General features: G+C 45.3%; 1 protein-coding gene across 2 annotated transcripts; it reads right to left on the bottom strand.

The window, feature by feature from the left end:
* Positions 1-4795: 4795 nt before the first annotated feature.
* HPF1 (histone PARylation factor 1) lies at positions 4796-26753 on the bottom strand. 2 transcript variants are annotated; one of them, XM_083170965.1, is made up of 8 exons: positions 26574-26753; positions 24407-24572; positions 23678-23861; positions 20892-20990; positions 12514-12664; positions 10878-10965; positions 6456-6628; positions 4796-5037 (listed from the first exon to the last, which is right to left on the bottom strand). In XM_083170965.1, exons 2-8 carry the CDS (start codon positions 24468-24470, stop codon positions 4906-4908), a joined length of 891 nt encoding a protein of 296 aa, XP_083027091.1. In that variant the 5' UTR covers positions 24471-24572; positions 26574-26753; the 3' UTR covers positions 4796-4905. The 2 variants fall into 2 exon arrangements, with proteins under 2 accessions (XP_083027091.1, XP_083027087.1); XM_083170961.1 differs by having other exon boundaries at positions 26582-26753.
* Between the last annotated feature and the right edge of the window lie 733 nt (positions 26754-27486).

Genomic DNA, 27486 nt, shown 5'->3' with positions numbered 1-27486 from the left:
CATGGCTGCTGACTCTGCTTTGAACAGGAGATCGTCCAAATAGGGTATTACTGTGATTCCCCTGAGCCTCAGCACCGCCGCCATTACTGACATTATCTTTGTGAATACCCTTGGCGCGGTTGCTAGCCCAAAGGGTAACGCCCGGAATTGTAAATGCAGGTCTCCTATGGCAAACCTCAACAAGGTCTGATGCTCCGGGTGTATAGGAACGTGCAAATATGCGTCCTGGACATCCATGGACGCCAAAAATTCTCCCTGGTCCAGACTCAGGAGTACTGACCGTAGGGACTCCATTTTGAAATGGTCTACCCATAAATGAACATTTAGGGACTTCAAATTTAGTATTGGTCTGAAAGACCCGTCTGGTTTGGGCACCAGGAACAGCGTGGAGTAAAAGCCTTTCTTCCACTCTGCCCTGGGGACTGGTGTAACCACCCCTTTTTCCAAAAGGGAGTGAGCTGCTCTCACAAGAACTGTACGAAGCCGTGCCTCCTTTGGTAAGGATGTGGGGATGAACCTCTTCGGAGGCGGCCCTCTGCAAGGGATTTTGTAACCCTGTGTTATAATATCTAACACCCAGGCATCCTGGCCTAGAGAAGCCCAAGCGTCCCTGAAGAGTGTGAGACGCCCCCCCACTTTTGTCACTGTCGGGCGAAGCCCCTGACAGTCATGCAGAGGGTTTATCCTCTCCCTTTGTGGCAGGCTTCTTGTGAAGAGAGCCAAATTTTGACATTTGTGTCTTGCCTCTAGAGGACTGAAACCTTCCCCTGAAAGACTGTCCCCGAAAGGACGCACCACCTCTAGGGGAGGGCCGAAAGGACGGCTTAAAAGCAGAAAATCTGGACGTCTGCTTTGCTGAGGAGGCCGGCAGGAATGTACTTTTGCCGCCCGTGGCCTGCTTTATAATCACCTCTAATTCGGTACCAAAAAGTACCTTTCCTTTGAAGGCTAATGTTTCCAGAGCCTTCTTGGACTCATTGTCTGCTTCCCAGGCTTTAAGCCAAAGCACTCTCCTGGCATTAATGGAGACTGTGGACACTCTGGTTGCCATTTTAATAGCTTCCTCCTCTGCTTCCACTGCATATTCTGCAGCTGCCTTAATCTTTTCTGCAAGCAGTAACGCACCAGGGTCAGCCTGCAGCATGGTGCATAATTCACCAGCCCACTCTATCATGGCCTTAGAGACCCAGGCTGAAGCAATAAGGGGCCGTAAGGTAAACCCCACCCCTTCAAAGATAGCCTTGAGGTTACCCTCCAGCTTTTTATCCACAGAATCTTTGAAAGCTGCACCGCCCTGTACTGGTAATACAGTAGCCTTGGACAAACGTGCCACTGAAGCGTCCACAACTGGGACCTTTTCCCAGAGCTCCGCATGAGACTCTGGCATGGGGTACAGACTAAGGAATCGCTTAGGCATCTGTAGCCTCTTATCAGGAGTTTTCCAAGCCGCTTCTAACAATTCCTGTAACCCCTCATCTGAAGGAAAAGTAACAGCCTCCTTCCGCTGTCGCTTAAAAACACCTTTAACAGGAGTCTTATCCTCCACAGACAGCTTTAAAGCCTGCTTCACAGCTACAATGAGATCCTCTATACCAGCAGCAGAGTTCTCTTCCACATCATCACCCTGATCCCAGGGAATGTCAGTATACTCTCCTTCCTCCTCATCTACCACAGTAGTTAAAGCATAAGACCTTCTAGGGGTCCCTGCCACATCATCCATTTTGTCCAGCATTTCACTGAACCTGTTGATCCCTTTAGCAGTATCCTGCATCACCTGAATCAGCGCAGGATCTGCCTGGGTAAGAGGCAAGGAGCCAGACGACTGCTGAGATGATGGCATAGGTCTCTGTGATTCTACCAGCCCATCACTCTGCCTGTCCAAAAGCTGCACCAAAGCGTTAACTGACCTGCCTAGGGCCCTGGCCCACGCAGGTTCCATCTGCTCTGCCCTATGGGGTTCACTGCCCATGGGTCTCACATCAGCGCAAGTAATACATAAGCCCCCCTTGGCCATCTGCTCAGGGACAAACTTTTGTGTGCAAACATTGCACGCGCTCAGTGCACTAAGGGCTCCCTCCCCCAAAACCACAGCCTGATGCTCAGACATGATGCAAGTGATAAAAGTATATCTATCAGTATACACAGTGCAAACAATGTACAAGCGTTTATACAGAGGCAATGCACCCAATCACTTATCTGTCTGTTGGTTTCAACTGCGGGGAAGCGATGCCCAGGAAATCCAAGTCACTCTGCCAGGATCAGTAAGCCAGCTCAGCTCCGCTGCAAGCGTTCTGAAAGGCGCCAAAGTCAGAGTGAAGGAAGAGACCACAGGTCCCTGCTGCTGCGGGGTCCGTGGCCTTTTGGCGCCAACCACCCCCAGCCAGCCACTCCTCAGGTAGGATTTCCTAGTTCCAGTGTCTCCCCCTCAACTGGGGATCACTTGGAACATGCCTGTCACAACGCTGCTGTCCTCTCATCTAGGAGCTCAGCGTGTAAGCTCCGCATAAAATGGCCGCCGCCATCACGGAGCGCCTGTCCCCCATGATCCCCACCTAAATGTGGAGCCGGTTTCAGGGTACTCCGGAGCCCAGGCAGCCTTTTAGAAAAGGCTATAAGCGCTGCACAGGGAGACCAGACAGTGTCTCCCCTGTGCACAGTGAGCTGACAGGACGCGCTTCTGTCAGCTCCTGCTGCGCTAGCAGTGTGAGGATTCACTATGAGAATCCTCACACTGTGCCTACCTAGCTAGGGTAAAAGTTAATAAAACAATAAAAATCCCCTAACTACTCTAATTCTTCGGCTGCTCCTGCAGCCCTTTAGAATAGCACCCACTCCAGTGGGCACCTAACACGAACTGGGGAGTCCAGGGATGCAGTAGGGGAGGAGCCTACCCTCTAAAACTTTAGGATAGGTGCCTGGCTCCTTCGGACCCTCCTACATCCCAGTGTTGAGCTGTGTCACCAGGACCATTGAAAGAGAAAATCAAATTAAATCATCATAGAAAATAATAAAAAATGAACCCAATTTAAAAAAAAAAAAAAAAAAAAAAAAAAAAAAAAATGCCAGAATAAACGGAAAGTTTGAAACAAAATAAACAAATAAGTGCCAGGATATAAAAGAATGTGACCTGTGAAAATTAAAATAGGATGTACACATGGTGATAGCCTTGCTATTCGATTATGATTGCGGCAAGCAAAACGCTTGAATTTATTGTACACTATATAGTCTTGCCTGCAGAGTCTATTTTTCTATGTGATTTTGGGGCCACGCATCAGGAACGAATCAGCATCAAATGCGGCTGAGACCGGATTCCTAGACATGTAGCAGCACTTCCTCTTGGCTCCACCTGAGAAAACTTCCTTTGTGCTAAAATGATTGGACTACAGCTTGTCCCTAAAACACGGCAGGATTGGATTAAGCTATTTAACTTAAATTCATGTGCAACATCTCCTGATTCACCCAGCTCCACCTGAGAAAGTGTAACTGTGCTACTACTGTGGGACTGCAGCATTTCCTAAAAGCACAACAGGATTATATCAAGCTGTTTATTCCAGGAACTGGTAACAACCATATGCTGCCCAGTGTTATTGGAAAAAGGTCTTTGTTCTGATATGCATGTTCCCAAGGAATCCAGTGGTATTTATAGCCCTCTATATATGATTTTAAATGTTTTAATATGATTTAAATTGTTGAAGTGCCTGCGCTGGTTTATCCTTTTTGTTTTTACTTCTAGAGGGCTGACTAACCTCTTACCTAGTGCAGTTGTTTACGCACCTCACCATACCCTTTGCTCTGAACAGAAAACCATTCTGTCCATTCAAGTTTGATTCTGACTACATAATCAACATCTAATTGAAAGCTAGTCAGAATTACGCTGTGTGTACGAGGCATTACACTAAAAATCAATGTTGTTTTTAAATTGCAATCATATTAGTGGAAGAGAGTTCTGTCAAAGGGAGAATCAATAGGATTAAAATTATTATCCAATCTAAACATATTACAGTTAATCAATCCAGTCTAAACCATGTGTTTTAAATAGTTGTCTTTTTTGTTCTTTTTGTGGACAGATGAGCAAAGTCACTTTGTTAAATCCAAGGACATGCCATGAAATTGTTCAAGTTGCAAAGATTGAAAAAGTAATAATATATTTAATATCTGTGATAGGGACTGGTTTACCGAATACCAGCCTGTAATTGTGATTTTGGTTTACATTTATAACAATTTCATTAGGAGGAGCCCCTATTTTTACTTCTGGGCTGCTCAGTTAGATGATAGGGTTCAAAAGTCTCCAGGCAGGTCATTGGCAGGGATGAGACTGCCTTCAACGCCACCACAGGTTCTGCTTGCAGAAGCATATATTGGCATATATTCAATGCCGTGGGCGAGCGGTGACTGCAAGCAGGACTTTTTGCTCGCAGTCACCGCTCACCCTGTCAGTATTCAACTGACCCCCCTCATTCGCAAATTCCCCCTCGCTCCGTTTTTTGAGCGAGGGAGAATTTGCGAATGTGCCTCCAAAAACTGCGAGAATCAAGGCTAATTACAGCGAGTTTGCTGCACTAGCCTCGGCTCTCGCAGTTTAGGGGAATCCTCGCCGTTCTGTGACTGCGAGGATTCCCCCGGAACGTTGCATAGTGCGAGCGGCCGGCGCGGGGGTTAAACTGCGAGGATCACTGGTTTTCTGTGATCCTCGCAGTTCAACCCCCTCGCCGGCCGCTCGCAACGGCATTGAATACTTGCCATTGTATCACTTGCCAGCCCATTGACATTCAAAATCCACTGCAGCAATCTTCACTGATATTAAACATGTGACAAATTTTATTACAAAACTAACTTTATAGAATAATACATGAGCAACAAGTACGGAACATCGGTAGAAAACATTTTAAACTGCCTTGGTGTGGATTATGTGTCGAGCTGGTTTACATTCTCTTTGCTTCGGTTTGCCAAGTGAGATTCAATTATTTCAGAAAATAAATCTTTTTTAAGTAGCCTGTATGCCAGTGGCAACAGCTGTCCAACCACTTTGTGAAAGTACTGAAAGAGAAAATATAGAAATGGTTAAATTGAAAACATCTCTCAATGTTCAAACAAATGAACCCATTCTGTTGCTTTCATTAGGATTCATTTTCACTAATTTGACAAATATGGACAAATGAGGCTTACTTTTGAAAGTTCAGTGAAAGATGATTTATGGCTATTCCCTACACAAAAACATACTACAACAAAAATAGGTACTTGTGTAGTTTCACGGCGGCAGGCTACACTACGTTTCCAGCGTAGCCCAACAGCTGCCTAACGTAGTCAGCGTAGTGTCCCCGTGGCAGCCCTGCCTAGTCAGTGTAGTGTCCATGGGAGCTGCAGCTCGGTCCTCTGTTTTTGCCAACTAAAAAGGTACTGCCCTCCGGCATACTGAAGCTCCCATTGGAACCAGAGCTGTGCCTCTAACTATCCTGGATCTTTTAAATATCAACATGATCCGTGGCTACTGGTGCTAAATGCACCTCCTTACACGCCACTCAGCCAGCAAGTACGTACGTAACTATGTAAGCGTCAGCTAGCCGCGAACACAATGCTGATACTGACAGGGACGCTGACTACGCTTGCCGCAGGAACACTACATTGATTCTGACAGGGAAACAACACTGTCTACGTAACAGTCGCCGTGAAACTACACAAGTACCCAAAAATATTTCTATAATTCTTTATCTATGCTAGGGATATACAGTAATTCAACTTTTAGGCCTAATGATCACAACTAGACTAATAACAGCTCTAAAACATTGACTGCAATTTCTCAGTCTTTAGTGGGATTGTGGCTTTGTCCGGTCCGCGGATCGACAATCACGTGGTCGACAACTCTTCATTGAAGGCGTCTAGTTAGACACCGAAAGCTAGTCGACAGCTTCTAGAACAGTGGAAAGTTTGATGCACACGTTCGATCAACGAGGATCCGATCGACAGTCTCAAGTTTTCATTTATTTTGCTTTAGAACGACTTGGATCATACTTTTGGGTACAGAATTAGACTATAAGGTGAGCGTAGCGAGTCATGCGAGGAGACATGGTACACTCATTTAGAGTCCATGTTGACATAACAAAAAAGTGAAAAACTTTTGTCGATGTAGTAACTATCACACACAGTCCCGTCAAAACGCTTGCAACTAACTTTTGTTATGGTCGGTCTATAGGCTTTTGACCATCTTTAGACGTCTATGTAGATGCGTTCGGCCACGTGAATGCCTATCTAGACGTTGTCGATTCGCTATACCAAAATCAACGCAAGTCTATGGTAGGTCCACCATATCTGCAGCTTAGGCAGTAGAGAGTTCTATTTGCAAAATAGGCCTGTGTGGTTTACTTTACACACTTTACACAGAAAATGAAAATAAAAGAATCTGTCATTTGTTGTAAAAAAAAAAAACTAAAAAAAAACCCAAAACCTTTACTACTTACATGTGATCCGTAACAAAACAGGTCAATTCCCAGCTCATAGCCCATACCGTAATCACACTCGTCATTAGCAAACTGAACAAATGTGATTATTTCCTGAATAGGAGCAAAAGCTTTCATTCGCTTTACATCATCGGGAGCTTCCACAATGGCTTTGCAGATTTTCTTTAGGTTTCCTATAAAACAAAATGGATGGTAGTTGGTCACAAGAGAGGACACAGAGCAGTCACTTTCATTACAGGAAAAAAGTTATTGAAAATGGCACAAATGAGAGCTGAAGAAACACCCTATACTACATGTACACAAATGGAAGTGGTGGGATTTTAAAGCGGGTTGCAATTGGAAATAATCTGAGTGCAATTAATCTTTAAACTATGATGTTTAAGTAAAACATTAAAGGATAACCACCTAACATGACATGACGTTCAGGGTTATTTGCGGTTATGGAGTATACATATATACAAATAAGATTACAAAGGAGGATTGAAGTAACAAATACATCTATATATTATTTAAGGTTAGACTGCAATGCTGGAAAGTCGTTCACTATCACTTATCCCAGACTCTTGCCTAATATTAACATAGAATCCAAGTGGCAGCTGTACAATTGGCAATGCTGCCCTTTCCCTTTTTCCCAGTTCAATCTATAGAACCCTTCATCATTACTCATAATTTATGTTTGTGAATGGGAAAAGTTAGAGGCTATACAAGCTAACTTGTTCCTGTGCACTGGATACAGGATGGATACTGAACATATGACAACAGGAAACACATTTGCCAGGCAGGGCAATACAAATTTTGGACTGGTCACATTCTGACAACAATACCACAGTAAAGATGTGAACACACGGTTTGATTCTGGCTATCAAAATTTTAACTACAGTAGATAATCGGTACTTGTGTATTTTGGCGGCGCCCATCGCATCGCATACCATAACGCATGCGATGCAACGCGATATCGTACGATAGTGCACGATGGCATACAATTTTGAAATTGTATGCCATTGTACATGGCATACGATGCCATAAAACATTGTATAAGCAACCTAATGGGTGCTTATACAATGTAAAGCACCCAAATGGGTGCCTACAATGTTAAATGCACCCCCACGCCACCCCCCCACTATAAACGTGAACCCGAAGCGTGGCGAGCCCACGAGGGGCGGCGGTACGCGTCCTACGACCTATTCATACCCCCACTATCCACGTCGGCGTGGAGTTGAGAATAGAATAGTGTGGAGAGTGCAGCGAGCCCGAAGCGTGGCGAGCCCCGCGAGGGGACGCGGATACCTGTGAAGCCCGCGAAGGGACGTGTTTACCTGTGAAGGTATCCGCGTCCGCTCGCCACGCTTCGGGCTCGGTGGCTCGCCACACTATTCTATTCTCAACTCCACGCAGACGTGTAAGCACCCATTAGGGTGCTTATACGATTTTTGATCGTATAGGGGGTCAAAATCGCGTCGCATCACATGCCATCGGGTGCATGGCATGCGATCCGTTCATCGTACGACGGACATCGGGGGCGCCGCCAAAATACACAAGTACCAGATAATCAAAATTGAACAGAAAGTTAGTCTGAGGTTTTTTTTTTTTAAATGCACTAGGGGGCTGGGAGAGGTGGGCTCATTTGATTATATCCTGTACCTGGTGAGCATGGTCTATATTAAATACATGAGATTCGGATGCCAAATCTTGTGTACCACATGCAGTTTTAACTATTAGCTTAAAGCAATAGTTCCCAACCCTTATGTGTTCACAGGTCATTGTTTTAGTGTTTCGTTCAATGGAAACGGGTACAATAATTATTCTCCGAATTTGGGATCCGGTTGTGCCACCACCACTTCATCTGCTGCCCAGACTGCTATCTCAGTGGCTGTGCACCATGAATCACCACTCCAACTGCTGCCTAGGATCTTGCTGTGCTACTGGACACATCACTCCAATATGCTGCAGCTAAATAAAGCCCAGGCTGCACTGCAGGCTCCCTTCCCAAATGATCAGCTAACCTCGCTGCCACCTGCTCAGATCATGGTAGGAAGTAATTGCCAGGAGCAAAGGAAAAAGTATCCATGATCTGCCTACTGCCGTCACCAATCTGGACATCCGCCATCACTTCGGCCATGAAGGTAACCTTCTACCCCCCGCTGAAACCACCTGACATCTCACACCTTTCCTACAACAGGAGCCTGGACTATGCTCAATTCTGCACTCTCTATATAGTATGTATATAGAGGTATCTCTACCTGTTCACACCATGCCAAGCAGATATGAACTTGCTCTCCATCTATCAGAAGGTGGTCCACCATGGATGGTGCTTGAACTGCATCACTGTTCTGTATTTACTGTTCCCTGCATTTTGTAATTATAAGAACCTCATTGTATGCTATGTGTGTGCCGTGCCTACACTGATGTGCATTCCCTGCAGGCAGGATATACTTCTGGTGGATCTTTTCTTGATGGTCCTACTTTTAAAATCAATATTTTTTACTGAAATGGTAGTTTTTCAACAGAGTTTAAAAGGGGGTTACTGAAAACAGAGAAGGGAGGTAGGAGTGGGTACATAGTGGGGGCAATGAACTTAGATTCTAAGGGCATACAGACAATTTAGCAAGATTATCATAACAAACACATTGCATGAAATACATAAACATAGGTGCTGGGATAAATAGTTTTAAGAAATACTGAGCATGGCATTACCAATTCAATCACAGAGTGGGATCAAGGATAGGCAGGTTGAAGTACATATGGGGGGTACAGAGCAGTTCACCATATAAATCATGAAGGGTTTAAACACAGTGAGTAATTTTTGTTAAGGCTGAATTGACGAGGGTCACAGAGGGAGGGACCAGGAAAAGTCGTACAGCTTTTACCTTCTGTGACATATTTATGCCAGCAGGACCAGCGCACTAGAGGGGAAGAGGCGGAGTATGAATGTGGTATTCTGTTTAGACTGGGCTGCAATGAAGATACGGCCAAAAACGTATCTCTTGTGAGAGACGGGACATCTGCTGATGGGGTAGGTAGTATTGGGATATTCAACACCTGTCTAGCTAGTTCAAATACATCCTTCCAATAAGCTGTATCAAGAGGGCAGGACCAAAATATATGGTAGATGTGGCCAGTCTCTCTCCACATTATCTCCAGCATAATTTAGAGCACATGGGCCAAAAGGTGTTCAATCTACCTGGGGTCAGGTAATCATGAATCCGTTTTATATGAAGCTCGGTGTGGTTTAAACATTGTGACATGGAGTGGGAGGAATTGAAGATTTTTCTCCATTGGGCATCTGAAAGCTTTATACAGAGGTCAGCTTCCCATTTTTCTTGGGCTTTTGATTTAGGGGTGTCGAGTGTGTCTATAAGAGTTTTGTACCAGAATGTAATATCTCCTCTAGAGTAAGGGATCAGTAGGATATTTGGAGATAATGGAAAAACTCAGACCTGGGTAGTAGAAATTTTTGTTGTAGATGTGGGAAAGATGCTACTCGGGGGCCATCTAGGATATCTCCTAGTTTTGTTATCTCCGTGGATAACCAGTGGGAGAGATGTACATTGGGTATCGGATGGGAAAGTGTTTTCAAGGAAATGTAGGGGAGGGAAAGTTTAATCGAAAGTTGAGTCCTACACTGAAAGGGAAGCTTTAGTGGAGAGAAGGAGTTTTTGTAGGTTGGACCTAAGGGAATTGGGTATTCTGAACAGATCCTCTCTATGGGAATCGATATACGGGACCTCTCGAGGCCTGTCCATCATTGTTCAGAGTGAAAGTTTTTAACTGGGCCCACTTGCATGCATCGTGGTATAGGGTCAGGTCTGGAAGGGTTAAGCCACCTTTAGCGCTAGAAAGAATCATTCTGGATCAGGCCATTTTGGGGGGGCCAGAGGACCAAATATATTTAAGTTATTTTATTTGGGAAGCTATATGGGATTGTGGGAAATAAATACATTAGTTTGGTTAATAAAGACATTTTAAATGCAGCCATGCGGCCTAACCATGAAATATCAAACGTGAGCAAAGACTTGAAGAGAGTAGTTAAAGACTGAAGAAGAGGAGGCAAATTTACATTGAAAACTTCCTTGGTGTCCGCTGGAATATTCATATTTAAATATCTGATGGACATTGACTGCCAGTTGTAGGGGATGGTGGATCTTTTCTTACAGGGTATATGCCACACGTACAGTATACCTTAGATCAGGGGTAGCCAATTCCAGTCCTTGAGAGCTACCAACAGTTCACGTTTTCCAGCTCAACTCACAGGTACACTCATTACTGACACATTTTAAAAGATCCACAGGTAGAGCTAATTATTTCACTTGTGATACTATGCAATACCAAATCCTTGTACAATGTTTCTGATTGTATGTAAAGCGACTAAATCCTATGGGTGAAAAGCACTATATAAATAAAATTCTCATTACTATAACATACCGTCAGTTTCAGGAAGTTCCCGGTATCCCACATCATTCTTATCTACTGGTACCACCAGGCCCGCACCATGGAAGGATTTGGTCACTACCTGGTACAAAAGAATTTAGAGAGAATAAGTACCAGACGGCTTTTATCATTACCAAAAACACACCACATCAGCCAGTGATTATAATGAAGTTGGTGGGCAAACTATAACCTAGTGTTCACGCTAGGCTGTTTTAGCGGGATGCTGCGCCCTGCCCGATTTTTAAAGGGCAAAATGCACCCTGCTAGAACAGCCTGCTGCCTTTCCCCGCGGGGAAGCCCAGCACCACCATAGATGGCAGCGATTATCCGGCAGTGACGTCGGTGGCGGCCGGGCCAGCCCCGCTCCCTTTGGTGAAGTTGGCAGCCAGGGCCCGCCCACAACGGTGACGTCGGCGGGCCCGGTCTGCCCCCTTTATGCTGGCCCCCGTACAGCCCTGCCCTGCTCCTAGAAGGAACACTATAACCTACGCATCACATGCGCAGTGCTTTAGAACATATAGTCCACACACAATAGGGGAGATTTATCAAATCTTCTAATTAGGAAACATGGGAACAATTATCTATAATAACCAGATTCTTCTCATATGTTTATGTAGTTAGGTTGGGAACACAATGGCGGATATATTGGATGTTTAACCCTTTGGGTGCCAACATATATGTGAGATATGCAAAATATCTGCTATAAATGCCAGCGCAGCACACATTTGTTATATGAATTGAAATAATAAATGTTGTATAAAAAAAATATATATATATTTACTATATAACGTAAACATTACAGGTCATTATGATGAATAGAAAATATTTGATTTGCAAATTTTAAACCTATTTCGACAAATTCACTTGGCACTCAAAGGGTTAAGCGAGCATATAGCAATGATATATTGTGTCGGCTGTACAACACAGCCGATGGTCGATATATTTGCAGATCTATCGGGCCATTTAAGATGCAAAATGTATGTGGACACATCTGTACATAAAAGTGAAAAAAAAAGCATCTTGGCATGAAAAAAACAAAAACAATGGATGGACTCCATTTGCTATACAATAATATTGCTTAATTAGATTAGTTTGTTCAATTGCATTATCCCAGTAAATGAAAGTGAAAATTTCACTGTCAAATTACACTTTTGGAATGCAATTTTGAATTTGAAGCATTAATATTTTATCTATCCAAAGCGTACATGTCAATTAGGCGCAAGTTGCAGAAAAGCTCCACAACAACAAAGCCATCCTCTATGCGAAAATATGTAGCTGAAACATCCTATGTAAAGTATGATGAAGTTGTCAAAAAGAGGCATAACTTCTCCAATATGGTAACACATAGGAGGACAATTATTCCACATCTAGTTGCTCAGCTGGGCCTTGTACAGTATGCGTATACAATGTGACCACCAAACATTGTCCAATTGTGGTTCGCAGAGGTCCTCTCACAAATGATAGTTTTTATTGGCTTATTATCAAGATGATTACCTGGGAATTTCCAAATATTGGCTGTAAACAGCAAAATCCAGACACACACTGGTCCACTCGCATTCTACCCATGTATCCCGATACCTAAACCCCCTAGTGGTCGCTAATGAGGAATAAATGAATTAAAAGCACTAACTTTCTTGTCTCTTTTTTTCATTGAGGCAGATTTCTGGTCCAATGAATATTGCAGATTGCCTGCTGCTGCTGTCAGTTTCTCTATCAAGTCCTTCACAGCAGCAATGGTCTTTTTATCAACTATTTCCTTTAGCTTCTTTATTGCAAACTGTCTGAAGAAAACAAAGTACACATTAGGCATCACAAATTCAGAACTTTGCACAAATACATCCTTTACTAGTCAGAGCTCTCTGACTTATATGCAAGCGTGACATTTAATTCCCTCTTATGTACTCATGTAAGACACCATTTGAAAATGTGTACACACCGTATTTTTCCTGTTCATACCATTTCCGGTATATATAAACTATTGAGGCATGGTTTGGATACTTCAAACCCCTTTTTTGTGTCTGCATGGGAACGGGATCTATGCCCTAGAGCAGGGATGGGGAACCTCAGGACCTGGCGGCTTTGCTGGGAGCCAAGTAGAGGGGAATTCTCGCAAGAGGTCAGTAGTTCTCGCAAGATTCCTCTTAATCAACAGCAACTGGAGACTGTCAGTCCTATTCAGCGACATCCGCCGGAGCGTGGGTTGGCTGCAGCAGGACAATTTGTAAGAGACATTTTTACATATGGCCCCCGAAGGATTTTTTCCCCATACAAACGGCCCTTGGCGCAAAAAAGGTTCCCCACCCCTGCCCTAGAGGCATTCAAGTTCACTGGGAAAAAGTCTATCAGGTTAGCAGCTAGCGCATGCTCCATGAGTTTAAGTGTCCAAAATAAAACAATTTGCATAAATGTTACTGTAGTTACTCCTCTCTGCTGTAGATGCCTGAAGGAATCAGGTACTATGATACATATCTGGTGGGACGGTCAGCTAATAGTTACTTATTTCAGAGAGATTATAGCTTTGTCTTCAGAGATATTGGGTTACTCAGTACCTCAAACCCCTGATTTTAGGCTACTTTCCTATCCATAACTCTACATACAAAATCTCCCTCAGACATAATGCTGCTAGAGCGATACTACTGATACTTTAGTGCTCCCAAGTCTCACCCACAGCATGGGTTGGTGTCAACACCTAGATTTTTATACGATGGATGATTTATTTTATGCAACCCCTGAGAAACACCAAGATCTGTGACCATGTTGTTTCCATGGATTGAATTTAAATCCTCTAACTCCTGTCCCCAAGACCTCTCATTTTACTCTTCTCTATTCATGGCTCTGCCTCTCTCATTCTTCCTCCCCAGCCCCCTTTTATTTACTTTTTTATGATATATGTATACAGGTTGAGTATCTCTTATCGAAATATCCGTTATCCAAATTATTCAGAAAACCATACATTCCAGAAAGTGCAAAACAATATATATTTTTTTTTTTGCTAAAAGCAATACTGGGGACATGACATAACTGGCGTTACTGAGGACATAATATGTAACAGCACTACTGAGGACATGATATGTAACTGGCACTAAATATGTGCAAGAAAATGATTGCTTGACATTCACATTCAGTACCTGAGATATGAAACAAAGTTTGTTTCATATTTTAAAACCTTGTTTTATGCACAAACAAATTATATTTGTGTGTTTTTCATGTGTTTGTACAACATAAATACAAGATACATTATTGAAATATAAAATTTTGAAATACGGAATAATCCATTAACCAAAATTCTTCTGGTCCCGAGCATTTTGGAGAAGGGATACTAAACCTGTATGTGGTTACCAGTTCATGCGCATTAGAGTTTGCAGGTTTATCCATTTATGATTTTGGTCATGCACTTACTAAAGATCATTTACTGCAATTGTTCATTGTTCATTATATATTTCTGGAGTCACTTGACCATCAAATTGCTACATCTGTCTTTGGTTATATACTGTCGTGACTATTGTACATTAACCTTTTTTATTAAAAATAATTTTTGGTACTTGTTTCCTAGCACGGCCACACCGATTTCCATCGGGGTGGTCGTGTCGGAAAAATCGCGTCGTTCGCGTCGCATGCGATGCGACCGACCTGATTTTTTAATTGAATCAAATGTGAATAGGGTCCCTGGGACCCGATTTTACATTGGATTCAATGTAAAATATTCCCTAGACCCCCAAATTTAACACCGTAAACCCCACTCCACGATTGACGCCAACCCGAAGCGTGGCGAGTGCAGCGAGCCACTCGGGCACGGTGGCTCGCCACACTTTATATTCTCAACTCCACGCCGACGTGGATAGTAGGGGAATGAAAAGGTCGGAGGACACGCACCGCCGCCCCTCGCGGGCTCGCCACGCTTCGGGTTCACGTCAATTGTGGGGTGACGACGGGGCCATATATAATGTGAAATGGGTCATATTGGCCCATTTCACATTTTTTACTATGTGAGATGGACTTAATCAAGTCCATCTCATCTTGTGCCATTATAATGGCACAAGACCGACGCGATGCTCCCGATTTCAATGTTAAAAAAGAGGATTTTGGTACTTACCGGTAAATCCATTTCTCTGAGATCAGCAGGGACCACTGGAATCACATCGGGTATTAGAGCTGGGAATGCTGGGAGCTAGGCACTTCTTAATAATAATTAGGGGATACTGGCTCCTCCCCTCTAAGACCCACAATCCCCCAGTGAGGAAATTGGCCCACCAGAGGAAAGGGTTACAGAAAAACCATAAACAACATAACCATACATACAACACGCAGGTATCGGACCGGGCTGCAACAGCAACCACAACAGGCAGAATCCAACAGCCGGGCGGGTGTCCAGTGGTCCCTGCTGATCTCAGAGAAATGGATTTACCGGTAAGTACCAAAATCCTCTTTTCTCTGACATGCAGCAGGGAACACTGGAATCACATCGGGGAGGTTCCAAAGACCAAGCCCCGGGAGGGAGAGTGCTGGGGATTCTGTAGAACCAGACGACCAAAAGTTGAAGCCGAAGCTGCAAAAGTGTCGAACTGGTAAAACTTAACAAACGTGTTCTGAGACGACCAAGTGGCCGCTCTGCAAAGCTGAGAGATAGAGGCCCCTCTCTCAGCAGCCCACGACGTACTCACCGATCTGGTAGAGTGTGCTGTTAAGGAGACAGGAGGCACCTGTCCCGCATGAAGATAAGCACTACGGATCGTCCACTTGATCCATCGTGCAATAGTCTGTTTTGACGCAGGCCACCCCCTGCGGAAGGCGTCAGAGTACAAATAAGGAATCCGATTTGCGTATAGCCCTGGTTCTCTTGACGTAAATCCGAAGCGCCCTGACCACGTCCAAGGAGGATTGCTCTGGCGAATCCCCTTGGAAGGCCGGAACCACGATAGGCTGGTTAATGTGGTATGAGGATACCACCTTCGGAAGGAACCCGGCCTGAGTACGCAGTTCTGCTCTGTCCTCGTGAAAAATTAAATACGGAGGCTTACAGGACAGAGCACTCAGCTCCGAAACCCGGCGAGCTGAGGCAAGGGCTAGCAAAAGTACCGTCTTCCAGCACAAGAACTTCAGTTCCACCCTATTCAGTGGCTCAAAGGTCTCAGACCTCAAGAAGGCTAGTACCAAGTCCAGATCCCAAGGAGCTGTGGGGGGTACGAAGGGAGGCTGTACTCGAAGAACCCCTTGAAAAAATGTCTGTATCTCAGGAATGAGGGCCAATCTCCTCTGAAAGAGAACAGACAAGGCTGAGACCTGGACCTTAAGAGAACCCAGTCTCAGACCCCCATCCAATCCCCTCTGTAAGAACAACAGAAGGCGGGACAATTTGAATATTCGGAATGGCCAGCCCTTAGACTCGCACCAACCCGCATATGAGCGCCATATTCTGTGATAATGTGCTGCTGAGTTGGGCTTTCGGGCTCTTAACATCGTAGGGATTACAACTCTTGGAATTCCCCTCTCTCTTAAGACCTCCGTCTCAACAGCCACGCCGTCAAATGTAGCTGTGGCAGATTCTGATGGAAGAAGGGTCCCTGCAGAAGAAGATCGGGTCTGAGGGGCAACCGAACTGGCTCGTCTGCCAGTAACATCTGGATGTCTGAAAACCACGTTCTGCGAGGCCACCAGGGCGCTATCAGAATAGCTTGCACTGGTTCCCTCTTGAGCCTCTTGAGCACCTGGCCCAGAAGTGGAAGTGGCGGGAACAGGTAGACAAAACTGAACTCCCACGGAGTCGACAGAGCGTCTGCCGCTATGGCCTGAGGGTCTCTTGTACGTGCCACGTATGCTGGTAGTTGGTGGTTCTTCTGAGACGCCATAAGATCCACCTCGGGAACTCCCCACCTGTCGGTGAGCTCCCGAAACACCTCGGGGTTGAGAGACCACTCTCCTGGGTGAAGGTCCTCCCTGCTGAGGAAATCGGCCTCTAGATTTTCCCGACCTGGAAGGAACACTGCCAGCAGAATTACTCCTGACCGTTCTGCCCACTGCAGAACCTTCTTTACCTCCTTCATGGCCATACTGCTCCTCGTGCCGCCCTGCCTGTTCACGTAGGCGACTGCCGTGGCATTGTCCGACCTTATCTTTGTGTTGGCCCTGAAGGAACTCCTGAGCCTCCAGCAAAGCATTGTATATGGCTCTGATCTCCAACACATTGATGGACAAGCGACTCTCCTGCAGGTCCCACCTGCCCTGGAGGCAGAGATGAAGCACTACGGCCCCCCAGCCGCGGAGACTTGCGTCCGTTGTCAACACAATCCAGTCCTGGACTGCAAACCGACGACCCTCTATTAGGTTCCTTCTGTGTCGCCACCACAGTAGAGAATGTCTTGCCTCGGCCGACAAGTGGATCCTCCTGTGCAGATTCAGGTGCGAGCCCGCACCCTTTCTGAGAAGATCCCACTGAAAAGGTCTTGAGTGGAAACGTCCCCACGTCAGAGCTGGGAAGGCTGCCACCATCTTCCCTAGCAGCTGAGTACACAGATGGAGGCTGATCTTCTGTGGAAGTAAGATCTTCTGCACTAAGAGTTAGATAGCCTGGATCTTGTCTTCTGGCAGGAAGACCCTCAGAGACTCCGTGTCTAGCCAAAGACCTAGGAACAAGATCCTTCTGGATGGAACTAAAGAGGATTTCTTGAAATTCATTATCCACCCCAGGCTGGTGAGCGTCTGCGTAGTTAACCTCGCCTGACTCTCCAATAACTCCCTCATTGGAGCCTTGAGTAGGAGATCGTCCAGATAGGGGATTATTGTCACCCCCTGACCTCTGAGGTATGCAACGGCTACTGATAGAGTCTTGGTGAATACTCTGGGCGCTGAGGATAATCCGAAAGGCAGAGCCCTGAACTGAAAATGGTCCCGACCGATGGCAAAACGAAGAAACGCCTGGTGAGAGATCCAAATCGGGATGTGTAGGTAAGCATCCTTGATATCCAATGATATCATGTACTCCCCTGGCTCCAACGAAGCAATCACTGAGTGGATTGATTCCATCTTGAATGGTTGATACGAGACTAACAAATTCAAAGGCTTCAGGTTGAGAATGGGCCTGACTGACCCATCCGGCTTGGGGACTACAAAGAGGGTTGAGTAGAACCCTGTGTTCCTCTGAGCTGCTGGGACCGGCATGATGACCTGAGCTTCCAGCAAGATCCGGATGGCCTCTAACAGGCTCGTTCTCTTTTCCTGAGATGTTGGCAGAGCTGTTGTGAAGAACCGTACCGGAGGAGTGGAATCGAACTGAATTCGGTACCCCTCTGACACCACCCTGCGAACCCAAGGATCCTCCGAAAGGGAGAACCATTGGGTTCCGAAGGCCAACAGACGGGCACCTACGGGTAAACTGTTGACGGAAGCTGGTAAACCGTCATGCCACCGGCTTCTGCTGGGGCTTAGGTTCCTGGAGTCTTGGAGCAGCCTGAGGGCGGGCTCTGGCTCTGGAACCTCTGGTCGACTGGAAACCTCTTCCTCTGCCCCAGAAGGGGCGCTGGGTCCGAAAGGACTGAAAAGACGGACCTGCGAACTGTCGTCTGGGAGGAGGAGGAGCTGCCGACGGTAAAAAAGCCGACTTTCCTCCCGTCGCCTGTGAGATCCACTTATCTAATTCGGGCCCGAAAAGGATGTCCCCGGAAAAGGGAAGACCCTCCACAGCCCTCTTAGATTCCGCGTCCGCTTGCCAAGAGCGAAGCCAGAGGGCTCTCCGTGCAGAAATAGCGCTTGCTGAGATTCTAGAAGAGATCAAGGATACATCCTTAGCAGCCTCTCCTAAGAACATAGCAGACTCCTTAACGTGTTCAGCTAAGCAGCGAATCTCATCCCTTGGCATACCTGTCTCCAATCCTTCAATGATTAGCTCCGCCCATTTTGCATTTGCCCTATTTACCCAGGCCGAAACTATAGCCGGTCTGAGTTGAGTCCCTGCTGCTACATAAATGGCCTTGAGAGTAGCCTCCATCTTCCTATCTGAGGGATCTTTCAAGGCTGAAGCCCCCCGGGACTGGCAGAGTTGTCTTCTTGGACAGACGGGAAACTGAGGTGTCCACAGGAGGTGGAGTCTCCCACTTGCTTAGGGCGGTTGGTTCAAAGGGATACAGAGAAGGAAAACGTTTGGGAATCTGAAACCGTTTGTCCGGGTTCTTCCATGCAGCCACAAGCTGATCCTGATTTGGACAGGGAAAGACCACTGATGTCTTCTGAACCCCACCAAACAGATCAAATTCCTGCGGCTCTGGTCTGGGATCGTCCGGTAAACGAAGTACCTCCTTTACCGCCATAATAAGAGCCTCTATCCCTAAAGGTGTAGGCTCTCCCTCAGGAATGACATCCTGAACCTCTTCCCATTCACCATCCTCCATTTCGTGAAATGGATCCTGTTCCTCCTCTAAATCATCCTCCACAACAATAGCCTGATAAGGTCGCTTATTGCTGGATGCGGAAGGCCTCTCTGGTCTATTCATGGAGTTAGCTAACCCCTCCACAGACCTTGCTAGGGCCGTAGCCCAAGATGGCTCCGCTCTGCAAGCCAGCGCCAGTTCAGAAGTGAGCTTTGACATAGTACCCACTAACGTTGAGGCCCACTGGGGCGCCTGAGACCCCGCCAGTGATGCAGATTCAGCACCTGAACATGACTGACAAACAGTGGCATTACCCTCAGCTGTGTATTGAGAAAACTTTGCAGTACAGACAGTACAAGCGAAAACCTTCTGAGAGGCCTTGGACTTGCCCGTCATGATCCCTGCTCGCCCGGTCCAACAACAGCGCGCGATACAGGATCTTGCAACACACACACACACTGAGAACAGATACACCTCTCACAAGCCAGAAACCTCAGGGTTCTGTGAGACCTGGAGGAGAATGAGCCCTGTTACACCAAGACCGATACAGCGCAAAACACTGTGTCAGTAATCAATTTTTTTGGAGCCCTCTAAGCTGCAGTCACCTGTGAACAGGAAAGAGTCAGCCTTACTGTGTATCTGCGTAATGGCCGCGCCATGCCCGCCTCCGTGTAACAGCGTGTCCCCTCTCCCTCCTACCTAGCCAGCCTGTGCCGTCCTGACAGCGCCCAGAGACACCCGCTTGCAAGCGCTCACTGCGTGTAATGCCTCCGGCACCTAGTTCTGGCGCGTGGGACTAGTACACAGGTACGCGCCGTTTGCAAGATGGCGGCGCCTCACAACGCTGCAGCCGGAGAAGCAGGGGACGGCGTGTGGAAAGTGCGCTCAGCGCCTTACTCACCACCGGAGACTTCTCCTTCGTGACTGGCGTCCCCTTTGATGGAGGGGCGGCAGGAGCACGGAACCCGTGCAGGCAGGTACCTTTAGCGAGGTCCTGACTGACGACCTGGAACTCCAGGGGCGCTGAATGCCCGGACCCACACTTTTCAATAAGTGGGGAAGGGATTCACACTACTATCAAGCGAAAAAAATCTCTGTATATAGCAAAAGCTAGAAAAATGTGCAGGAGCAGAAAAAACTGTGACCTAACTCCCTGGCACAATTTTCTCACTGGGGGATTGTGGGTCTTAGAGGGGAGGAGCCAGTATCCCCTAATTATTATTAAGAAGTGCCTAGCTCCCAGCATTCCCAGCTCTAATACCCGATGTGATTCCAGTGGTCCCTGCTGCATGTCAGAGAAATTATTTTAACATTGAAGCCTATGGTAAAATCAGGGGGCATCGCGTCAGTGCCAATGTTAATGGTCCCGACCGACGCGATGCCCGCGATTTTTCCTTTGCTGGCAAAATGGACCTGATTTCAAAGGAAATCGGGTCCATCGCGGGCATCGTGTACCTTAACTTAAAGGTACACGATGCCCAAGTTTGTGGCCGTGCTAGGAAACAAGTACCTAATTTTTTTTAAAAACCAAACAAAAACCCACACATACAGAGGTATTACCGCAATGCTAGTAAAATGCTGTTTGCAAAAAGAAATATTATTCTTTAAAAAAATAAAAACACACAAACACAACATGTCAGACACCTACTTGACTGCAGAAAACACATTATCTCCGGCTGGGGCGATGAGGCAACCCTTAGTAGCTTCATTAGTGCCAACAAAAACTGGTAGCTCTCCTGGATAGTCTCTGCAAACAGAAGGCAAAAGCTTGACATGTATAGTATGTGAATGACTGTTAAATTGACAACATGAGCAGAGAGATTGTGATTAGGCCTACTCTTGCTGGGAAGAGTAAAAATGTGAGTCCTTAGCGGTCTATGTATTATGCATTGGAGAGATATGATGTACCGACCAATCAGTTCCTAACTGTCAATTTTAAAACAGCCTGTAACATGACAGTTAGGAGCCAATTGGCTTGTGCTTTCTTGCTCTCCATGGCTTAGTAAATAGACCCCATATTGTCTTATACCATAAGACTCTCAGAAAAGCCGGGCCACACCTAACATGTTTTGTTGCACTTCCTGTCAGTTAAAGAACAGCAACATATACGGTAGCAAACACAACATAGTAAAACAAATTACTTACACTGCTGAAAAACAACATTGTACATAGTAATTAAAGCCGGGGTGGCTAGTTTAAACAAAATTATTAAACAATGTATTTTTGTTTAAATTTTTTTTTTTTATTGTGCTGTGATTTCTTCAGCAGTAGCCACACTAATCTGTCTGGTGGGATCAAAAACCCGTTAATGTGTGAAAGCAACTGCCAATCAACCATTTGCTCCCAAATATTGGATATCAGACAAAAACAAATGTTGTTATAAATTTGTTAAATCAAACTAAAATGTCACCAATTTGTCTGAATGACCATTGTCTGTTCTCCAGTGTTTGGAAGCAAATGATTGTTGTCCTTTGCTCCCATACATTACTAGATTTTTGTTTCCATCAGAGATGGACAGATAAATCTTTAAGTGTGTATCCAGCTTAACAAACTCCTCTAACATATATAATAGCAGATTTTACATGGCAACTTTAGAATGTAAGAGCAGGGCCCTCTCTCCTCATGTGCCTTTCTTAGAATATATAAACAATTGGATATCTGTTCAACCACATCGGACTTCAATTTTTACTTAATCGCCATCCCAATTTGAACCGCACACCCCACTGTTCGTACAGTGAGGAGTAGTGCAAAGCATTGCATTAAACGTGTATCAAACTGCCTAACTATCTATATATAGTTATTTTTAAAATTGGTCCTACATGATAGAATCCTCACAATTACTGTGATCGTGATATTGTAGTGCCACTATATAAAATTGTTGTTACACACAGAATTATCCCCCGTGTAACCCCGCCCTTGCAAAGTGTGTTTGCACCATGTATATGTACACATATTTTTTTAAGTAAAGATTGCTTGCCTTTTATCAACTATCTTTGCCTGTCATTTCATCCCACACCATACACACCAAGGAGCGCTGCACTAACCCCATACGTTAAATTCAGACAACTTGGTTAAATTCATTTAATTTAACAAAATGTATCCAAACAATGGTTTCCAGTGTTTGAGCTGAGTATTGTCAGTTGCTCCCATACATTACAGACTGGACGGCCAAATCGGTAGGTGTGTACCCAGCTTTAGTGTGTCTTGAGGAACATTGTTGGGAATGGGATGTGGTTACTTTCCCGACCACCGAAATCCCGACACTTTCTCCCTCCGTGGGTGTCCACGACACCCATAGAGGGAGAATAAAATAACGTGCCGAGCGTAGCTAGGTACCGGGCCCGCTGCGTGGCGAGGGGGGGCGCGGCGATCCACGTCCCCCCTTTGTTGGGATTTCGGTGGTCAGGATTCCAGCGTCGGAATTTTGAACGCCAGGATTCCATATCGAATCTGTTGGGAACACCTGAGTAGAACTAATCAAAATAACAATCGTAAGGATGCAGCATACGGGTCTGGGACGGATATTAGACAGCACTTACATCGACAGCCATTACATCGACACCATTAGTTCGACAGCTCAATAGGTCGACATGGTTTTAGGTCGACAGCTCATTAGGTCGACAGCTCATTAGGTCGACATGTTTTTAGGTCGACACTACCATTAGGTCGACAGTGTCTATGTCGACAGTCAAAAGGTCGACATGGGTTTTTTCACTGTTTTTTTGACCGAAATGTCAACACAGTCGACATGGACACAGTTTGAAGTGTACCGCAGCCCCTCGCTTCGCTCGCTATGCTTCGGGCACTATTTTATTCTCCCACCACGCCCTAGTGGATAGTAGGGCATGAAATACCGCCTGTCGGCACATGTCGGCTAAAAAAACAGTGAAAAAACCCATGTCGACCTTTTGACTGTCGACATAGACACTGTCGACCTAATGGTAGTGTCGACCTAAAAACATGTCGACCTAGTGAGCTGTCGACCTAAAGCGCTGTCGACCTAATGACATGTCGACCTAAAACCATGTCGACCTATTGAGCTGTCGAACTAATGGTGTCGATGTAATTGCTGTCTAACAATAGTCCGGATACCGCAGCATACATGCGCTCATTTATTTCACAGGCCACAACGGTGTGAATATAGGTTGAAAGAGTACTGAATACAAGTTCATACATTTTTGTGCAGGGAATACATCCAATAGTAAACAAAGGTGGCCTTTTAAAGCAGGCTAAAATACAAGAAGTACTGTATTACCAGCAAAAAAATACAATGGAATTGTTGAACGTGGATTGAGTTTTTTTTGTTCATTGTACCAGAAAAAAAAAAAAAGAAATGACGATAGAGACTGGTACAATTATTTTTTCTTTAGATCAGATTTTTATTTATAATGATGATGTTTAATGTTGTGCTGAAAACCAATTACAACACCTCACCTGTAATAACCAATATGAAATTGTGTTCTGCTGTCCCCTACAACTATGGTTTGAAATTCAGGGGGGTCATAGAAAAACCTCCAGTGTAGATTGTAATTAACATCTTTTGCGGCCATCTTGTGCTTGCCAGACAGTATGTCATAAGGACCCACAAGCTGAAGACCAAGGCTGGATTTCAGCACATCTGAAATAGAAGAAATAGATTAAGCAAAAATATACTTTTGTTGTTGTGATAAAAAGTTCCTTCACCCCCCCCCCCCCCCCCCCCCCCAAAAAAAATAATATATGTTGTGACAAGCAAGGTCTGAGAGAATATGGGGTTATTTTGGAAATGGTTGGGGCATTTTGTGTGGATAAATTGGGAGAGGGGTGGGGTTTAATTGAGGGCAAATCAATGTTCCTAGCCATATGAAAACACCATTCACTATCAACCGAATTCCCCCCAACATGCAGCTCTTTTGGAGGTCGACAGTCAAAGCCTTTGAAGTATAACCGGTTTGAACTTGTTATATCATCCAGATTAGTCATTGCAGCCTATTCAATTTTTTTAAGTCATTGTGGCCCTAGGAAAAAATATCTAAAATAGAAACGGAATTAAGTGTGACTTTGGTCCAATTTTTCTCATTACCTTATGCACATTGGATCTATTAAAGTGCTAAGTGACTAGAGAATATTCTACTCTGTTGCATAGAAAAAAATGTACATGTTAAAATTTGATATTGTTTTTACCTTGGGGTGCCTCTGGGTCAATCTCTGCACAAAAACTCCAGAATGTATAGAAATCTTCTGGCATGGTAAGCTTATACAGGTGTTCCACCTCCTGCCGCAGGCTGGCAGGTACATCTGACTCATCAGAACGTCTTTTCTTGACATCTTCCTTCGGTGTGTCGCCAGCCTATAATAAAAATGTATTTAGAGAAAAAAAAAAAACCTGACAATAAATCATTATCTTTTTGTCCTGACCAAGTTTTTTTTAAATTTAAGTTGTGTGCAGTTATAAATGATAAATGTTGAATTACACTAATGGTCCCCATACACTAGGGCGATATTGCATACCATCCTTTGATTTGGACCGCATCGGTGCAATAAATCGAAGGATTGTATGCACATCAAATGTGTCACCTGACGCAATGCGCGGGACAACCTGTGAAATGTCGCATTGATAGATATGTGCTGCACATAATTATCAAAATGCATAAGCGATCGCATGTGTTTTTTTTTAACACCTTAGGCTGATAAATTGTGGGAAAAGTGGGAAATCATGTCTTTTATTAACGATTCCCATGCACGGTCCTGCACGCTTTGAAATCGGATCCAGAGGCTGCTACAAGGATTTGTTGTATCCCACAGGAGTGAATGGGATCTCATGCGATAAATTATATACATAAGGCCCGCATATGATGACCAAGCAGCCACGTCAGTTGCCATGGTATCTCATGCGAGGCTCGCACTAGTGTATGGGGGCCTTCAGTTTGTAAATAAATGGATATCCACATTAATCGCAATCATTTATTAATCCTTTTGTGCAGTACATAACGTATGGCAAGTTATAACGGTCTAACGCATATAAAGTATAGGACACCTCTTCTAATAAAAGAATGGGCTGAATCCATTTAACATTTGGGACTTCCTCAACTTTGCACCCACAGCTTACGCTGTAGAACTTACGTAGCGTAACCTGCACCACCCTGGGTCCATGCCACCAACTATTACCTTTAGTAAAGTTGTGGCGAGCGAAGCGGAGCGAGACACCGAGCTTGAAGCGTGGTGCTATTTTGAAAGGGGCTAACGTCACTAGCGTAAGCTGTGGCCACAAAGATGAAGAAGTACCAAACATTTTCCCACAATGTCTGGGCCTTATGAAACAATGCCAGTTTCTCAATGTCTAGTTTAACATTTCAAGTAAGAGCATTGGATCCCTAGTACAACTATATGGAGTCAATTTATTTTATTGGACAAAAACAAAATGTAAATAGGCATTGGAATATTCCATTACTATTATCAGTAGTTTTTTTATATATCGCAGCATATTCCATTGTGCTTTACAGGTGGAGACCCAGCCAAAACAAAATTGGGCAACAACAAACAGTGAGGTAGGAAGGCCCTTCTCACACACTTACAATCTAGGGCCAGCAGCCCACCGAGAGTGGGTATATGGCCAATACGGCCCTGGAGCAACATACTGTTGATTATAGCCCAGTTGGTATATTTCTTGTAATGAGTCTCAGTCAGGAGCCAATAATTCCTAGGACACTCAGGCTTCATTCTCAGGGAGGGTGACACAGGGATGAGAGCCTGGCATCACACCACAAGCGTACACTGTGTATTGCCAACAGGAGGGGACTGCTGGGCACAGGACAGGAACAGTGCTGGGTGATGGAGGGAGGTATTCCTACTGTGTGCCTTACTGATCTGTGTGACGTGTTTGTACTGCACTGTATGGTGTCTGCTGCACAGGACACACTGGCACCCTCCTGTAGGGCACACATCACCTCTTGCCCATATTATCTTTATTATGACGCAGGACACAGATCACACTGTAGGTAGCAAATAGGCAGAGCACAGATACAGTGACCACAACACTTCAGGCAACCTATAGCACTTAGGAGTACTACAACAAGCATGTAATATATATATATATATATATATATATATATATATATATATATATATATATATATATATACACACACACACATATACACCGCACAGTGCCGTAGTACGGCGAACGCTGCACTAGTGGAATAACACAGGAAAACGCGCTCAGTAGGTAAACTTTGCTCAATCGGCAACTGTAGCACTACAAGTCTCAGCGCACCCTGTCAGCAGCAGTGTGTGTGTGACAGGAGCACGGCATGATGCAGAATACGACGGACTCTCCTATGTTATTACCCACCCCCTCACCTGCCGCTCGGCTCTCGGTGCACGTTTCCCGCCTCCCGCCATCTCCACCGCTCTCCTGCCAAAACCCCGCCGCGCGCCGCCGGCTCCCCGTGACGTCATCGCTGCGGCTCTACTGCCGGACTCCGCCCCTCCCGCGTTCCCGTCTGGGCCCGGGCCGGGAGTGCGCACGTAGCTAGCTAGGTTCACGTTCAGAGGTCACACGGTCCTCCTTGGTGTCAGCGCATGCGCCATTTATTATGCTGCTTCGCATGCCCTGAAGGACAATTCGCCGGTACGCGAATAACGCCGGTTAACAGAAAATAGTTTCAACCACCATTATAAATGGCGGCGCTGGCTGCTCTGATGTGGCAGAATGTAGATGTTCATGCTGCAGAGACATTAAATGTATACAGTTCTATAGCAGTATGTACTCTTCTTCACCACCAGAGGGCGCTGTGGTTCAGCAAATTATCATGTTGCGTTATGTAACGTATTATTATGTAAACGTGTGCATAGTTTAAAATGCTCTCCTTAAAGGGGGATATACACACGGGGCGAATTCAGACCAGAGTGCTTATGTAGTGTACACACCAGAACGATCATGATCGTGAGCAGATTGTGAGACGATCATAGGATGGTCGCACGATCTGTGTGGCGCGCACAATCTGCTCACGATCTGTACCCAGCAGAAGCAGGGCTCGCAACAGAAATCTTGGGGCCCTGTACAATTATATTTCTGGCTGGGGCCCCCACCTAATCCCAAATCCACACAACCCTCTTCTGTACGAGCCTCATTTAACCTTTCGCTGCTCCAGATCCTGCTTTCAGGTGCAGACATATCTCGTTCTCAGTCCTGTTGGCCTGGCTCCTGGCAGCTGCCTTCTGCTGACCTGTCACTTTCACAAAAGAACGCAGAGCACTACAAG

The sequence above is a fragment of the Crinia signifera genome, chromosome 1 (assembly GCF_055691185.1).
Source record: "Crinia signifera chromosome 1, ASM5569118v1, whole genome shotgun sequence".
In the NCBI taxonomy this organism is placed as follows: domain Eukaryota; kingdom Metazoa; phylum Chordata; class Amphibia; order Anura; family Myobatrachidae; genus Crinia; species Crinia signifera.
This window is presented reverse-complemented; position numbering and strand designations above follow the sequence as displayed.

Coding starts and splice junctions, on each gene's coding strand:
- HPF1 (XM_083170961.1), bottom strand. CDS start 26,680: ATGACGTCACGGGGAGCCGGCGGCGCGCGGCGGGGTTTTGGCAGGAGA. Junction 12,665..20,891: donor AATGTGTTTTCTGCAGTCAA/GTAGGTGTCTGA, acceptor TGTTTTCTTCAG/ACAGTTTGCAATAAAGAAGC. Junction 6,629..10,877: donor GGAACTTCCTGAAACTGACG/GTATGTTATAGT, acceptor TTTGTTTTATAG/GAAACCTAAAGAAAATCTGC.